The sequence below is a fragment of the Rhea pennata genome, chromosome 6 (genome assembly GCF_028389875.1).
Source record: "Rhea pennata isolate bPtePen1 chromosome 6, bPtePen1.pri, whole genome shotgun sequence".
NCBI classification, from domain to species: Eukaryota; Metazoa; Chordata; class Aves; order Rheiformes; family Rheidae; genus Rhea; species Rhea pennata.
Genome location: NC_084668.1, coordinates 23,165,328 through 23,183,570, shown reverse-complemented (window position 1 = coordinate 23,183,570; position 18,243 = coordinate 23,165,328). Strand labels below are relative to the sequence as shown.

General features: G+C 40.6%; 1 protein-coding gene across 2 annotated transcripts in view; it reads right to left on the bottom strand.

Annotated features, from left to right (window-relative positions):
* The window catches only part of ITGA6 (integrin subunit alpha 6), a 48,249-nt gene extending 30,299 nt beyond the window's left edge, over positions 1-17,950 (bottom strand). For both annotated transcript variants that reach the window (XM_062578265.1, XM_062578266.1), the window contains exon 1: positions 17,744-17,950. In XM_062578265.1, coding sequence (XP_062434249.1) covers positions 17,744-17,904 — 161 coding nt within the window. In that variant the 5' untranslated portion in view covers positions 17,905-17,950. The remainder of the gene's footprint in view (positions 1-17,743) is intronic.
* Between the last annotated feature and the right edge of the window lie 293 nt (positions 17,951-18,243).

Sequence of the window (18,243 nt, the reverse complement as noted above, 5' to 3'; positions counted from 1 at the left end):
CCAATGCAGCCTTAACTTTTTACGATTTTAGTTATGACAACTTAAGATCTCTTATTTCAAACAAGCTAAAAGTCAGACACAAAAAAGACCATTCCTCATGTAAATTGGAGAATCAGATGCTTCCTATTACTTGAATCCTGATTTTTCCCCATTCATTTTGCTTAAATACACGCTGCAAATTGATTACATTTCCCCTGAGCCAATCACACTGCACAGGTGTTAAATGAACTTCTTTTAGTAGCTCATTCTGTTACCTTCAATAAAAATGCCATTTCTACAGACCAAAAGAAATGTCTAAGTGACAATATTAAAAAAAAAAAAAAAAAAAAAAAAAACAGAATTCTCTCACACACAGGCACAAATTATAATGTTCTTTGCTTTTATTTATACTCTACAATTAAAACATGTGCTTTCCGATTTCAAATGAAAATACCAATCAAACCAAATACATCACTTGAGTTGCTCTATTGGTTAGAAGTAGATTACTTATTGCTTTCTCTGAACTACTTGTTTTTGGATTTGGGGGATAACGACTGAAGTTCCACTGATAATTATACAGCATCTGGAGGCTTCTAGGGACAGATTTACTCCATTACAACCCCAGATTCATGGCCAAATTTCAGATAATACTATAGAGACACAGGTTGAGCTCCAGGGCTGTGCGCAACACCAGTTTAGCTAACCAACATCACCGAGATGCAATCGTGACACAGGAGCACAGCATCTGCCACGCTCAGGTCTGCTGGCCTGGCTCTCCGACAAGACCCATCTGTGCCCACCCAGCCTCCCCTCCTGGGGACAGGATCCAGCGAAACACTACACCACCCCTCAGACCAGGGCACGGCTATACCTGCTCTAGCTCGCTGCAGTATTCGTTACTCCCAAAGGAAGCGGCTGAGGCAAGAAACACTTCATTCCATGGATTACATCCACACTATTCAAGCCTCCAAAGAGGCATCAAAACTCTTACCGACTTCATCTAAAGCTGGAATAGATCTCTAGTTAAGAGCATGCTTAAAGAAAACATGCTTTATACCTACCTACGTATTTCAAAGAGGTGAAAGGAGGTGGTACCTGACTACTGAGACATAATTTGGCAGCCTTTGTGCCTCAGTTTGTTGGCTGGTGTTGACAGGAACTAAGCAACAGCGATCGGATGAAGAAGAAGAAAGGCTGCAGTGTTAAATCAGTAGTAGCCCAATACCGTTCTTAAAAACCAACACAAAATACACCACAAATAGTTTTCTATCTTAACAGATAATACAGAATATTAACCAGAAAACTGCTGATTTAAGACCCTCTCTGCTTTCATTGATAATACCTGTGACATTTAGTAGGCAGCTGTGACAGTTTTACTGCATGGCTACAAAATCCTTCTCAGCTAATGAAAACAACAGAAACAGTGGGAATTGGGAATAGTTTATGCTTAAAGCTCTCTGAACCCCCACCAATGTTGTTCACAAAACTACCTGGATTACTTCCAAAAAGAAAGCTGCAGTTAAGATGAGAAAAATATATCAAAGGAAATAAATAAATAAATAAATAAACTCCAGGTTCCTAGGAAGTAGCTCCCTCACTCCACAGTGATTTTCTTTTCCCCACTTACAGCTTGGCACTTTCAAAGGACAGCACAAAATTTCAAACCATACTTAGGAAAAAAAAAAAACTGCCAGTGACTCATTACAATATCTCTAGATTAGATGCTAACTCACAAGAAAGCAAGTCAGGGAGAAATGTCATTAATATTTTTGGAAAGAAAAATCATGTTCATGAAAGTGAACAGCTGCCACTGAGCAAGTCACATCCTGATTTAAACAAATACGAGAAATACCACAGTCTGCATTCAGTTCAGATACTCTGCTATCTTCCAAACCTTTCTTCATTCCTGAAATTCTTTCCTTTTCCATGGTATCTTCTATTCTGAAAAAGGCACTGCATCTTTGCCATCCTTTCTTTAAAAGTAACAGCAACACATTAATAGTGCCAGCTCTGGGCTTTAACAGACCAGAGCAGAAATCACTGGAAGTGTTTCCTGGGTAACAAACCATTAGCCATTTCCACAAATAGGCGGAATAAAATAGTCAGCGGTGCAAGCAATTTCCAATTTTTCAGCCTTCATTGAGCACAAATGTCCAATTTAAGGTTGGTATTCGCAGACAACAATGCTGCCACTGTAGACTTTGCACTTCATTGTGTTTTCAGAAAGACTCCATATACACAAAGGGGGCAAATTTGGAAAATGATGAAGCTAAATGGTATGAAACTTCCTCCACTCCTAACTAGGCACATATATGCCTGCGTCCTTTTCTTTCCACACTCACAGTACTTAGTTCTCATATAGCTTAATTCTATAGAGCAAAATGAAGAATTTGAATAATTACCACTAACTCTTATTTAGGTGAAATTTGCACAATCCAATCACACTCCTCATTTTATATCAGATACTTAAAATCTCCAGGCAGAGATCACTGATCTGAGTCTGGACATCTAGACAGCTTTCTATGGAAGAAGATTTTTCAGTTCTCTTGAACCAGTTTGTCCATTTATGTTATACCCAATTCAAAGACAACTCCTTTTAGCCCTTATGGCCCCAGCATCAAACTTGTGTCAGTCCAAGTCAACACTTAGGAGTTATAAAATAACTGTTGCAAAAAGAAAGATAATAAGTCATAAGAGAAAAGTGCTTTATGATAGCAACAACTCAGGAGAATGAACAGGTCACAGTTATACAGAGCTGAGAAACAGCCTACAAGCTTCTCAGTTCTGCTCCCATTCACATCAACAGATGCCAAGTCCCCATCGCTCTGGGAATGAGATTGGCCCTCAGTGCACAAAGATGCTGCTCCTGACCTTCTAAGCCAAATTGCTGTGACGTAAGAACTTCCCTCAAGCACTAAGTATTTCAACAGTTTTTAAACTTTAGTAAAGGGGAGGAGGGAAACCTCTTAACCCACACAGTATTTCTCAACACAGCTGAAGCTGGTCAATGGCACAAAGGCTGCACTTCAATACTAGAAGCCCCACCTCTGCTTTCTGACTGGCTTTTGCTTCCAACACTATGAACAAGGTGCAGAAAAGGGCACCAGAGGGTAATGAGTGCACAGAGATCTTCCATCCACAGGCTTACACTGGTGATGGGAACTGGAGCCAAACCAGCAGACTGGGCTTCTCCAAAGAAGCCCTGTTCTGGCAAATCCAGCAAGTAACTATAGCAGTGACATGTTTGTGACATTTGTTACAGAGATACTCATCATTCCCATGCTGTTATTTACAGCTATTTTAACTGACTGATAATTCTCCTAATATGCTACTCCACAGTTACCTTTTCCAACTACCAATGTAAAGTTACAGCCAAGCACACCATTAACTTCTCTTTCCTTGGAGGCCTGGCATTTAAAGGATTGCAATTTTCATTTTATTAGATCAGCCTCTTTTAGCAAAGATATTGTGGTAAGAGCTCGGAGAAGAAGCAAAAAGCAACAGAACAACCAGGGCAATATACTACAAAGCAAAACTGCAAGTACAGAGCTACCTGTTGTTCTGTAAAGGCCACTAATTATTGACTTTCTCAAAGTCACTTGGAAAAACAAACACTTCCTTCCCTACAGTCAAGAGCTCCATCTGTATGGATTTGAGATAGACTTTGCGGATCAGATTTTCATCCACTAACAAAAATATTAGTGATGTTCAGAGCAAGGACCTAACTGTTAATCTGTTAATCTTGGTAGAAAGCATTTTTCTGCAGGCAAACTACAAAAAAGAAGAAGAAGAAGAAGAAGAAGAAAGAAAGAAAAAAAAAGAAAGAAAAAGAAAAAAAAAAAGAAAGCAAGCCAATTTGGTTCCAAACTTCCATTTCAAAATACAGTTTTCCATTTCAGGCACTATTCTCTGGTTACAGACTAAGAGATACATGACACTTTCCACACTGCCAAGTACCAAGGGCCTGCATAATACCCAAAGCTTTCTTTAATCTCTCCCTTACACACTGTACATCTTTTTAGATTTAAAGAACAACCACCATCCATGCACAGGACAGACTTAAGTATAAAGTGATACTGTGAAATATATACTAGACAGTTTTGTAACTAATGTTATATGAACTATAAAACAAATAAGGCTGAAGAGATTTTCACTCAGATTTTATAACATGGCAGTGCCTGTCACTGCATGAAATCCTCTTACAACAACAAAGGTTTTAACTCCAGAAGCGACAACCATGCTGTTTTTAGGAAACAAACCTGGAGGAGAAGGTCCTAGTACTCTGCAGCCAGCCCAGCCACCTTGTTCATCTGTGGCTTATTTGCAATCCATGGAAATCCCATCGTTAGTCAGGGGGGCACAGTCTAGCTGCCCTCAATGGTAGGCAGCCACAGTGCATTAAGATATAGGTCCTGAGCAGCAGCGCTGCATGCCAGCAAGACTGGCTTCTGTGGTGACCCACTGCTCTTCAGCTGTATGCACGTGCAGAGTCCATTCTCCAGCCCTGCCAGCTGCTCCTCTGAAATAGGCCACTGCTGCACAGGAATCTCAGTCTCATGCCCGCAACCCCCTAAACCAGGGCCCTGCCCCATCTTCTTGTCCAGCAGTGCCTGAGCTCCAGCAGCAAACAGGCTGCAAAAGAAGAGGCTGCTGCTGCTAGTACATACAGAAGCAAGTGAGCGTCACCAGACGTGCTGCAATCAAGTGTTCTGTGGACATACTCTACTAGCTCAAGCAAGTACACGATAGATGTTGGGAACTACTATCTTCTGGAAACGGGTCATTGACCATTTGTGTCGCGTATGACCTTGGCATTCAGATTCAAACTTCATCTTTTCTGCTGGGCTTGTCTTTGTGCTCCCTACAATACATACCACCTCCCTCTGAACTCTGTGCAGAATGAAAGCAGTATCATGCAATTTACTAGGTTCATTTTAGGAAATGAACATGGAAGTAATAGGAATACAAAAACACTTGGTTACTTTTGAAAGTAACCAACTACTTTTTGAAGGCAATTTGAAAGAGCAGTGCTCCCAGCAATTACTTGAAGGCACTATTTGTTAGGGAGGTAACAACCGTAACAGGCACATACTGTTCATTAGTATGACAAAAGCCATTAAAAAAAAAGTTGTAGGGATTTGAACATAAGTGTAGAACAAATATTTGGGTTAAAATTTCACTACCCTATTTTTGTTTCACTGAATGAACTAAATCAGTTTCATTTAAGACCATAATTAAATCATTAAAAGATAAGAAGAAGCTCAGTAAGAAGCATAGACATTTCACACTAAAACCATGGACAATATATCATGTTACAGTTACTACACAGTCTACCATTATTTGAAGAGCAGACTATTCCCAAAGCTAACTGAAGCTGTAGTCCCACACTGCTATTTGTTCACCAACAGATCCAATTTAAGACTCCTGTTGCTCTTTTTCAAACTTACCATGTTCCCATCTGGCTCCCCCTCTTAATTGGGGGGGGGGGGGGGGGGAAGCATAAAACTCTCGCATTAGCACACAGAAACAATAATATACAACTAGTGCAGTTTCACAGGCTGACAAAACAAGTTCTTCATCACATTCAAGAGTACTGACCAAAGCCTTAGTGGGAAACGCACCCGATCAAAACCAACCCAACAAATAAGAGTTGAGTGGAGTTCTGCCCTCCATGTTCTCAAAAACGAGCCCAAGAAACCACAAAGACATACCCTGGGGAAACGGGATAGAGTTCAACCCACAACGCACAGTCAGAGGTGTAAATGAGGTATGTACTTTCCTAATATGTATTTCAGAGGGCAAGTACATAAACAGTGAGCAAACAAACACTTAAGACAGTGGAAAGCCCCTTATATACTAAAGCACAGTTTTCAAATTATGCCTCTAACCTTAAAAGCACCATAGCCCTAGATTAAATGTATAAAACAGGATCAAAAGTCTGGGCGAGGCTTTTCTTCAAACTATGAACTTAATTCAGAAAAAAACAGATGTGTTCCTGGATACATTTATCAAATTAACTGAAAATCTGTCACTTTGAAGAGTGTCACTCCAATAAGATATCTTTGCAGTGGAACCCAGTCACGCCTCAAGAAGGTGCCTATTCAGTCCGGCCGCTTAATGAGTCTCATTATGTTCCACGCAAGTGTTAAGAAACAGCTCGAATAAACAAACAGAATTAAATCCTAAATTCACTACAAACTTCTCCATACAGAGTTGGGAATAAGCAACATTGAAATTCTCAGTTTGTACATTGCTGCTGACAGTGAAATACAACAGGCTTGCAAGGTCTGAAAACAAGCTGCTTCTGTGTGCAAAGTAACTCAGATTTGAGACTATGCCAGGAAACCCACTGCATTCTCCCCAGCTATGTACTGCTCCCCCTCCGCTTGCATACATACTTAATTTTTACACGCTTCCCCCTGCACATACATTTTTTCCATTTTCCCCTGCTTGCCACATTCTCACTTGAGCAAAATCTGGAAATAACGATTTGCTTTCGCGTATTTTTTAACATCATATTTTCTTGTAGGTTGAGAGTTGTGCAAACAGGAATTCACCTATTACTAGGACTGGATCTCAGCTGACAACAACAGAGTATTCTTTCACTGAATGAAAAAATGCAGCATGGCTGAAAAGAGAGAAGAAACCTCATTCTGGGACTAGATTACGTGATTACCATCATTTCTCTAGCAGAAATTAAGTTGAATGGAAGATGGAAACTTTACAGGGCTTACACAATTTATTCTTAGTAATGGCTACAACAGTTGGTTACATATGAAAAAAAAAATGTATGAAAAATATATACAATTATTTCTGGTATCTCTGGCCAAGAAAATTATGTCATTTTCACTTATCACTCATTTCATACTAAACAAACATGGATGGTTAAATAAGAGCCATGAGCAATTTTCATACACTTTGCTGGACGAAGCAAAGGTCCACACACAGCTGGCAGATTTAACCACTCTACAGCTTTAGCAATGCCAATGAAAAAATGCAAGACCAACCAATCTTTACAATTCCCATCACAAAATTATTGAGAAAAGAGCTATGAAAAAGGAGGAACCCGGAAAATTCAGCTGCAGCTGACACGCCTGGGCTTGCTCACTGCAGCAGGTGGTTGCCACTTTAGAGCACGTCCCGGACAACCACGTGTTTCCCTCAGAACTTTGACCTGTGCATGTGCTGAGCAAACGAGCACTGGCTTTACAAGGATCAGTCATTCCAACCATATTTTCAATCTTGTTCAGCTTTGTTTTTTAAACATATATTTTAGAAACCTACTTTGGAAGGGCATGAGTACCAATGCTATATGAAGCAGACAAAAGCTAAACATGCTCAATGGAAAAAAAGCCTCTTTCATCTTCGCCAGAAAGATGACCCTAAGTCTCTTATCAGAGATTCAGTTATTCGTGCTACAGTGTATTTCAGCAGATTTAATTAACAAAAATGTTGATAGATCTTATTTGCTGTTTCTCACAGTGACACCTCAAAGATCCCCAAATTCTTGAAAGCTGGAGACAAATGCAAAGAAGAATACAGCTGAAAAGTAACCTAGAAGCTCACTCACCAACAGTGAAATCCAGTGCAGGGCCCATACCTTGTTACTATGGAGGGACACAGGTACGTTTTTACGCTGTGGACTGCAGCTAGACAGGGAGTATCCCATGAACGCCTCTCCCATCCATTCTTGATCTGGAGGACTCTCTCCCTTCCAAACACAGTCATAACATCCTCGCTCACATTATAACAACTGCTGAAAGGAAATTAATCTTAGGAAAGGACATATTTTTAGATGCAGTTCTTTAACAGGAAATGAGAAAAACAACCAACTCTCCAACAGAGCCAGAGCCAGTCAGCCCATACTACCAAATGCTCTGAGAAACATAATTTGAGAATCCGCAGTTTCTGCTTTTTACTACGATTTCCAAGCCATACAAAAATCTAATCCCAGGTATCTGATAGTGGAATATATCTGGCTTGCTCTTTAAACTAAACCAACATAACTGCATTCTTTTTTGCAAAGCAATAGGTAGGCAATTCTCAAAATAGAACAGGTAATACACTCAGTATCTTAAGTGCAAGGGAAGTTCCTCTACCAAGAATATGCTAAAGTTGCAAAGGTAGTTTTATTAACCTGTGGTTCAGTTCACTTACTACTAATGTACTGCATTATTCAGTTAAAAATGGGAGTGAGATATTTCTTGAAATTCATGTTTGATTCTTCTACACTACATTCTTCCATCACCACTTCCAAAGCAGTAGCTTGCTTATCCATATCTGACTCTTCAATACCAAATGTCAGTAAATGGATTGTTCAATGTTTCCCTGATCTTTTTTCTTCTTTCTTTCTTCCTGGGCCTAATTGTACTCTACTCTTGCTAAATACCACTGTGAGGTGTAAATTTTCTAACTAACATCTGACAGTACACAACACCATCTGCTCATTCAACAATATGCATATTTGTGTGCTTGTTTTTAAATAGCTATTTACCTCATAGCCTAATCCCTGCTCTTTCTGCAAAATATCTTCCCAAATCAGGGCGTTTTTACCGTTACAATTAGAACACTTCACACAGCTTCAGGCTGATTCTAAAACATTTAAACAAGAAACAACAGCTGATTTTAAACAGCAATTCTTCTGAAACGGATTATGTATCTTCTATGAAAAATTGACCCTATTACATTCCTTGCAAAAGCAACAGTTGCTCTGGCACATGTGGAAAGGCTTTTGGGCAAAGTTTAACATAGGAGAACAAGACTGGCACATGCTGACTGGTGAGCAATTTACTGCTGTAACATGCCAGCAACTCAATACACTAATTTGAAAAATGTTCTGGTTTATTTTGTGGAGAATCCAGACAGCAAGAAATTAGATTGGTAAAACCATTCTCTGCTTGTTATCCTTCAAGAAAAAAGTATTTATGGGAAGTCAGTCTACCTGTCATGCTTCTGCATAAGTTTATCTTTGTTATTTACAAATTAACTTCAGTGCTATTAACGCATATATCTTCTGTGTACTGAAAATTGCACTCCTGTTAGCTAGCACTACAGCAGTGATTTCATGCTCATTTTTTCCCTACTTCACAGTTAAAGAAAAATAAACAATAGACATCACCATATATTACACTAGGATCATTAGATGAAATAGGCTAGACAAGTGCCTAATATTTATTAAAGAGTCCTCAATAGTAATCTAAAAACCTAGATCTAAAAAGCTTACATAATAAAAAATGTTTAATTAAATAAAAAAAGATTTGGTAGTCAAACTATGAAGATATACATAGGTCTTACACAATTACAGACCTGATCCATCAAACAGTCCAGGTAAGGACTGATGGGGTTAGCCAGTATTTCAGAAATAGTTACAACATAGGATATTACTGATCTCTTTCAGGCAAGGTACAAGATATTTTTCTGGTATATCATAACAAAAGGACACATATTAATGTTATTTTTAACACTAGACAATGCAATACCTACAACTCCATGTGTGGATGAACATAGATCAATACTTGAGGGTTTTCTTTTTTTTTTTTTTGCCTTAATTCTTAAAGTATATGCCAGCTTAAGGAGTCTCATTCACAAATCAAGGTAGTCACAGAAGTGACAGTCATATTCATTAGAAGTTAACTATCTGACCAAAAAGAATATAATAAAATCTGTAACAGTAAAACTGATACAAAAATTTCATCTTACCTTCTCAGAATAATTCTGACACAGTCTACATCCAAAACTATCACCACATCCCAGCTATTTGCAGACTACCTGCTTGAAAACTCTTTACTGCCTGCAAGACCTCAGAAAAATAGAAAAATGAAAAGAATCCATGGAAAAATTTTAAGATTCCAATTTGCAGATTATTTGACTATACCATGCTCTTTTCAATGTCCCTGCTGCAGAAGGACTCCTGGCAAGTCCATCCTAAACTCTTTTTCTCTGAAACAGGGCAGCACGCAGAAGCACGGGCCTTGTTTTATGCATGCTGCATACTTCATATACTTGAATGGCATTCTTCTTACACCCCTGCATCCTGATCGATATTCTCTGCGTCTCTCTCGCTTTCTACTCTTCTGTAGCTGATGGTCAGGTTTTAAGTCTAAACAGCAACACACATCTTCTTGTGCCAGTCACTCAGTAAAATGGGAACAGCAATTAGCTCCACAAGCAGTTGTCTGCCAGCTGAACCTTTCAGGATTCCAGCGCTACACAGAGCCTCAATTCTTTGCGCAGCTTCAGCCGGCACAGCCAAGAAGCAGTGCAGAGCAAGCACCCAGCAAGTACATCGCCAGCAGCACCCCACTTCTCATTTCAGCCTTCAGCTGAATACAGAGAATTACAAAGAGATGCACTTCTCTGGTTCACTCCCTGCTCATGTTTTAGATGATAAATGGTTCTGCTCTTGAAATATATTTTAGCCGATCTAGCTCACAGCTACAGCTCTGAAACTGCTCCGTGTCAGATAAGAGGGGTATAGCATGAGCCCCCCATCCTTATTTAAAGTAAACAACATTAAGTATTATGGCCTTTTCATAATGGAATACATCATGAACACTTTCACTAAAGGCTTTAGCAGTCAGACATGCACACACAATCATGCTTACTTTGTCTGCCTGTGTTTGTCTACACCAGCTCAGTTTGAAACCAAACAGAATAGCTGCTGTTTTTCCTAATTCTTTAACCCTTCCCCCAACATCTCTCTTCCCAGTTCCCAGACATAACTAAGTACTATGTTCTTCAGGGCTTACTGCCCTTGCTCAGGAACACAACAACTTGTCAAGAGCTCTTTGCCTTTGTCCTTAACTTACAGTTTGTATAGTTTGTTAGTTTTCATTTAGTTTAATAAAAAGTACAGCATTTCTTCTTCCCAGGATCAAGGTCTGTCCTTGTTTGTACTGCGCTATTCTGTTCTAGTTACTTTATTCTAACCTTACTAGTGTAAAGCATATGCAAGATTAACATTTTGATCCTATTCCTCTTCTGTTTCTGAGATGTGTCTAATACTTTGGCCACAACAGCTGTCTGGCTAGCATATGCTGTGTTCATTAGGGTTGATGTATACTCTAATATTATTTGGTAAGAACTAGCTGGTATAAATTCAATCTTTTTATAAAGCAATGATTATAACATGGAGCAGAACTTAAAGTAATTTTCGTTAATTGAGCCATTACTTATATGCTCTTGCAAGGGCTTGGCAGGTCCATGTTCTATATGCAGAGTAGTATCTTACAGAACACCACCTCTTTCCAGACAAACAGCCTTAAGAGAGATGAGTTTGTGCCTCCATAGATTTCCATTCACATTTAAAAATTTAAATGAGACATTTAAAAATAAGAAACATTTAAAAATAAGAAAGCTTAAGCCATTATTTTCCTAAACCTGTCACCATCTCTGCCTTGCAAATTTTACACTCCAGCAACAGCACCAAACCAAAGAGATGGTACCTCTTACATTAGAAACATATTTATCAGTCAGGTCCAGCAAATATAAAGACAAAAAGCGATGAAACAAAGCGCTTCCATCAGGTACATGCATCTTCCAGTAAGAGTGTAACAGTTTTATGAGCTTTAATTGAAGCTGATAGCCTAGGCTGTTTTTGAATTCTGGAGTCTGAACATGAAGCTACTTATCAGCACTGCAGACAAAAGGCACATCCTACAGTCCTTACTCATAGAAAGTTCCTACTAACACACTAACTATTCACTCTTTTGCTCATTCTTAATAGCAATGTAATAGAAGTCATGCAAGTTTGATCAAGAATCTTAAACATCTGCAGGTAACTATTAAAAAAAAAGTTATCTAAAAAGTATATGACCCTTAAGAAACAAATGTCTCAAAGAGATAGAATACTGGGATAAGAGGTTTGCCATTTATCACTCTTGAAAGTTAGTTCTACACTATGAATTTCTGCCATGCCAGTCAGCACTGCAGTACTGGCTGATTGTGCAGCTAAAAGAAAAGAACTGTACTGTAACACATCTTTCCTGACACAGTCTTTTCGGAGCTACCTGGACTAAATTGTCCTGATAGAAGCATATTTTCACGGTGATGTGTGACTTCACTAGTACCTTGCAAGTATGACATATCAGCACATCCACACGAGCAAAAGCTTCCCAGCACAGGCGCAATCTCTAACACAGCTGCAATGGCAAAGCCTCGTGTCAATCTATAACACAAGCTGGGGGAAATACACCTTGTGTAATGATACAACTACATTGCCAAAATATTCATGTAGATGCAACTTGTATTAACCTCACTACTGTTGCTCAGGAAAATAATTTTGCTATACAAGCACAAGAACTTCCTTGCCTAGAGGGAATTCTGCCTTCTCCAAAGAGCTGTGCAGCAGGGCCAGGCACCCCTTGCCTGTGCCACGCATCGGCACTCTTGCGCACTAAAGCTGTGCCCTGCCATGGGAAGGCCAGACCTGCCAAGAACTGCAATGGCCAGTCCCTCATAACCAGCTTTACTGCCTGCACTTCATTACTGATTCCAACGTTACCTTTTCAAAATCATAGACAAAAACCTATGAAATGGTTAATTTAAATAGTTGATAGTGAGTGCAAAACTCAGCAGAAATACGCTGTCGTGTTCTTTTGCTCTTCAGTTTTGACAATGTGCCAGCCACCTTGCCTTGAATTCACTCAGCTTCAGGTTTCATCTGCAGAAGACTCTATTAGTTACTGAATTAAATTTTAACTTTACAAATCAAGTGCAATATTCAATCAATTCAATTATATTAGTGCAGAGGGCTACATTAATTCTTATTTTTAAGAAAAACAAACTAATATTGATTTTAAGCCAAACTAAAATAAGTCTGGTTTTAGACAAAACATAAGCAAGTTCATTTACCCAAAGATCTGTTCTTTATTCACATTGATGCAATGGATTTAACTAAGGCAACCTTCTAGTGTGTATCAGCACAACACTCCACTTCATCCTCCTTCTCTAACTAGTATTCTGCAGGACTGACTGCAATCTTTTCCTGTTCCTTTGAGGGACACACACACACACTGAACTATTCTTTTCCACCAACAAAATCAGGAGTCAGACAGTGGAAATCATCATCTGATGGACTTTTCAAGCTTTGTAAACTTGACCTGTCCACTGGATAACTAGACAGTTCACAAAATGCAGAGCCTATTTGCCAACCTTCTCTGCAACTTAGTTTTGTACATTCAGCTGAGTCTTTGCAACAGATAACAGGACAACTCCAATTTAACACGGTTCGGGGGAGGGGGGAAGAACAGCAACAAAAAAAACAAACAGAAAGGTCTCTTACCTTCTTCCTGCAGTTTGACTCCATGTATATCAATCATAGCAATTCTTTTTTACCTAATGTTAGCAATGAAGTTATTTTATTTCCTCTCTCACCCATATCAGTATGATGGGCTTTTTTAAAAAAAATCTTCCCTTAAAATTTCTCCTCCAAAATTGACCTCCAAAATCAAGATGCCTGTTGGTGTTCTAGCAATCTTATTCTTAAACTACTTCTTCCTCTTTCTCAACTTCCCTTAACCCCAGCCTTTGCCACAGAACTTCCATCTAGCTGGAACACAGACCACAAACTGCTCTATTGTCATAAATGAAGAAATTAATCAAGCACCTCACTAAGGTTATCCAGGAACAATTTTCATAGACAAAAACAGAGAGACACTCAAGAAAATTACTGAGTATAACAGGAAGTAGGGAGACCATCTAAAGAAAAAACATGGAAAATTAATAGTAAATCTATTTTTTTAATGCTAAATACTAAGTCTAATTTTTTATTGCACTAAAAACCAGCATTATTAGTGCATTTAAATCCTGAGGATACCAATATGCAGTGTTATTAATTTCAGTCACACCTAAAGCTTGAATTACACTGCAGCACTTCTGAGAGCAGAACTGCTGCTTTCCACTGCAGAGTGGCACAATTCAGCCTTTTTATTACAGGAGCAAAAAGTCTATGAGCACAAGCCCTCAGTCAACACAGAAGCACTGGCTATATGCCACTGAGGATGCACTGCAGCAGCACAACAATGTTAGCAGCCCTGCTGACCACAGGCAGCTTTGTTATTTATTAATATAACAGATAACATTAGGGATATGCAACACCAGCAAAACCTGCCACAAGCAAGAATTGCAGTAAAACATTAGATTTTTTTAAGGCTTCATAGCTGCTAATGGTCAACGAAGACTTGTGCCTCTCCACAGTTTTTAACAATGCATCTTTTCTTCTGATGAGAACATCCTGTTGACTAGTACAGCTTCAATCTTTTTGTCTTGAACAAGGAAAAAACCTACAACAATTTAGCTCCCTACTTTTATTTAAAGTAACATCAGAATTACTTGCAAGTAAACTTATAGACAAATGTAAATATCCACAGGGTTTGTGTTCTAATTTATGAAATTTGCTTAAACCATTGTGAGTTATAAACAAAAAGAACTGGAAAAAAAACTGTTGGACATCTTACATGGGGTGGTACATGTGTGTGTGTGTGTGTTTGTATCTACTGAATATAGTCCCCCATTAATAGGTACTAGATACACTCGCATTCTCTGTCACAGAGAGTTAAACTTTAACCACATTACTCCTACAGTTACACTGTCCCAGAGTCTCAGGCCTCTCAAAGTTACAAACCTTCTAGTTTTCCGACTAAGTGCACTGTAACTGTGCTACCACCACCTCTGAGAACCAGAACAACCTTCTTTTCATCACACTGACACACTAAAAACAGAACAATCTTATATAAGGCAACAAGTGCATCTCTCCTAGAGCTCCATTAGTCTTTTCTGCTCTCTTCCACACTCACATGCCATTAGCAGCCCACTTTCTATTACTCTGAATTAATAAAGTTTTTCTCCTCTCCAACAGAGGAACTTTTCAGCTTCTTTCAGCTGAAAATATCCTCTCATATAGACACACACACAAAAAAAAAACCTGTTATTAATCCATAATCTTAAATTTGGTACCACTTACAACCAAATTCAAAGCAATTCTTGAACAGACATTTACCTGTATTACTAGGGGTTAAATAACTTCCTATTAGCAAACATAGCATTAGTAATTAATGCTAACAAATAAAAAGATTGCCATTTAAAGCTAATATGTAACCCCAAGGTATCCTGTGACTAAGAAAAAAAGGTGATCAAAAGCAAATATTATGTTTAATTAAAAGCTATTTCCGCTGTAGCTTTATTTGTCATGCTTTGTAGACCTCCACCCTCATCTTTACAATGAATTTTCATAATGCTTAACACTGGATCACTCACTCAGTGGGAGAAAAAGAGAACTTAAGCAATGCAAGAGAAAAATTAAGCATTTAGCATGTTTTACCAACCCTAAAGCAGCCCTTGAACAGAATTCATGTACTTCATCTTTACACATTAGCTTGTTCACAAAAGGATCCAGTGACCTTGCACATGTCAGTTATAATTCATTTCTGATTTTATAATTTTTTTTTTTCTTGGAGTGTTTCTTGGTGGTTTGGAATGATAGCTCCACCAGACTGGGACTGATATGTCACTTTTAATTAAGCTTCAACAATGAAACTAGTTTTGTTTATTTTAGCAACTGCTTAACAGTGTTCGAACTCGAACAGCCATAACTGAGCTTTGAAGTTAGCATCCTCTCAAGAAGAAGGTGTGTTAATAAGTACTTCTACTGTCGCTATTGTGTCATTCTACCTGACACAAGAGGTAGCCAGGCATAAAGCCACCTTTGCAACAGAGCTGGAACACAAACGTTGCAGATAATAGGCAACATATATGGATTAGACGTACTTTGTTTCCCTGTGGACCTCCATTCCCACCTTCACTGAATATCTAGGGAGAAGATACAGTTTGCTCTACCTATAAACAATCAATCCATCGAGAAATCGAAACTGGTATCTGTTGAATATGCCAAACAAGTTGCTCAGGATTAGGTTAGTGTCGCTCACTTATCTGGTAGCTTACAAACATGCAGCCTAACGTGGAAGCCCTTACTTCAAGTTTCTCCATTAAAACTCCCATCTGTTTCATATGACACAATTTACATGAAGAGAACTTAACATACACCCTTATCTCTATGAAATATACTTACACAGTTGCCACAGGAAGGTGTCACACAAAACAATTCAGCACATTTAACGTCTTGTTCTCTCACAGGCACACACTACCACTCTTACAGACAGTGAAAAAAAATGCTCAAAGTGATCATAACATACTCATGCTATATGAAAGAACTGAACACAGGTTTTCCAAGACCCAGAGTGGCACTCAAATCATTAGACAATCTTTCTTTATGCTAAAGCACACAAATAGACAAAAAAAAAACACACAAAATATCTCATATTCAGTAGTATATACCAGCAGAAAACATGGTTTCCCCAGTCTAGTGTAGTCTTTTTTAGAGACCCTCATTTCTCATGAAAGCCTGGATTCAGAAAGCCATGTAAGTAACAGAGAAAGCATCTGGCTCTGCTCTGTCCCTGATCTGGATTGATTTTGGGTACTGAGAAGGCACTTACTATACATACAATACAGAACTTTCAAGCTAGTAACCATCAAGGCATTTCAGCCAAACTTTGCAGACCTGCTTGAGTATTATGACTATTCTTCTGCTGACTTCTGAACAGGCCTTCTGTCTCTGCATATTTGGATACATTCATTTTACCAGCATTTGACAGCACCATGGGATACTAACAAGTTCAAATATTGTTTTCTTAATGAAACAAAGACCAACAAACATTTAATCCTGCTACAAATTACAACACAGAACTCTGAAAAGGAATCCCAGGTGTATATTTTGCCTTTCAGAATACCCTTAGGACATGTTGTATACTACAATAAAAGCTGGAATTTAGTTATTTGTGATTTACACATTTTTATACGTTACGATTTCTAGGAAATCACAGTTTTAACTAAGTTCATTAGCTAACTTTACTAAGGACCCATGATTTCTTTCCCATTTTCTTCTTCCATGCATTCTGTTGGGATTACTGGCTCATCTTCCCTTGATTTAAACCAAAATATTAGTGGAGAAACATTCATTTCATGGCAATACCTAATATGAGACACACTCCATCAGCACTGTGGTACAGGGTGGGGTCATACGCCCTGCTCAAATACAGTCGTGAACAAGCAAGGACTCCTCCGCTCTCCTGAAGATGTACAAAGAAGCCTCATGTTGCCTTTGGATGTTCCAAAGGGAGTTCCTGACTTTCACCTATATGCTGCTAATTGATTTATTTTTCCTGTCTTTCTTATATCGTCTCCCACTTTCACTCCTAGACAGGTTCGGTCTTGAACACCAGCGCTCGAATTACGTAAAGTCAGGATAATGGTATGCGTTCGCATCGTGGGGGCGATCCGAGAAGCGCGATTTCACTTTTTCTTTTTTTCTTCTAAACACAAACAACGTTGTTCTTCCCCAGAAGCCGCCCAGCCCGCCCGCAGCCGCCAGCAAAGGCTGCGATGCGAAGCCGAGCACGCAGCGCCGAGGGCGGCGCGGCGCTGCCCCGGCGCACCCCTCCCGCCCGGCCCGCAGGAAGCCGCGCTGCCGAGGAGCATTTTGCCTTATTCGCTCCTTTTCCCCGGCCTGCTCCTGCCAGGTTTCGGCGGCACGGCGGGCTCGGCGGCGCCGCGGCCGGCAGGTGCCCGCTCCGTCCCTCCGAGAGGAGGCTCCCCCGCTCGCCCAGTGCCCCCCGCGAGGCCAGGACCGGCCCGGCCGGGAAGTTTCCAGGCAGTGGGAAGGGAGCGAGGGAAGGTAGCTGCCCGCGGCGCGGCCGGGAGCACTTACAGCCTCCTCTCCTGCGGCTGCAGCTGCCGGTGCATGGCCAGGGAGAAGCCGAAGAGGCTGCCCGGCTCGCCGCGCCGGCTGATCACGTTGTCGGCGTCCAGGTTGAAGGCGCCGGCGAGGCAGGGCAGCAGGAGCAGGCAGAAGAGGAGCGCGGCCGCCATCTGCTCCGGCCGCGGACGGGACCTGCCGCGCGCCGCCGCTCCCCGCGCTGCGGCCGCCCGTTGTGCCCCGGCGGCCCCGCCCCGCCGCGGGGAGGCCCCCGCTCCGCCTCCTCCGCCTCCCGCCGCCGAGCCCCGCGCCCCTCAGCGGGGGCGGCGGGCCGGGCACAAGATGTCCCCCGGGTTCCCCCCCTCAACAGGGGCGGCGGGCCGGGCACAAGATGTCCCCCGGGTCCCCGTTCAGCGGGGGCGGCGCTCCCCTCGCCCTTACAGCCCCGCGGTAGCTCTTCAGGCGCCGCCTCGCCAGGGGGCGGCGGTGACGCCGAGGGGCTCCGTCCCTGC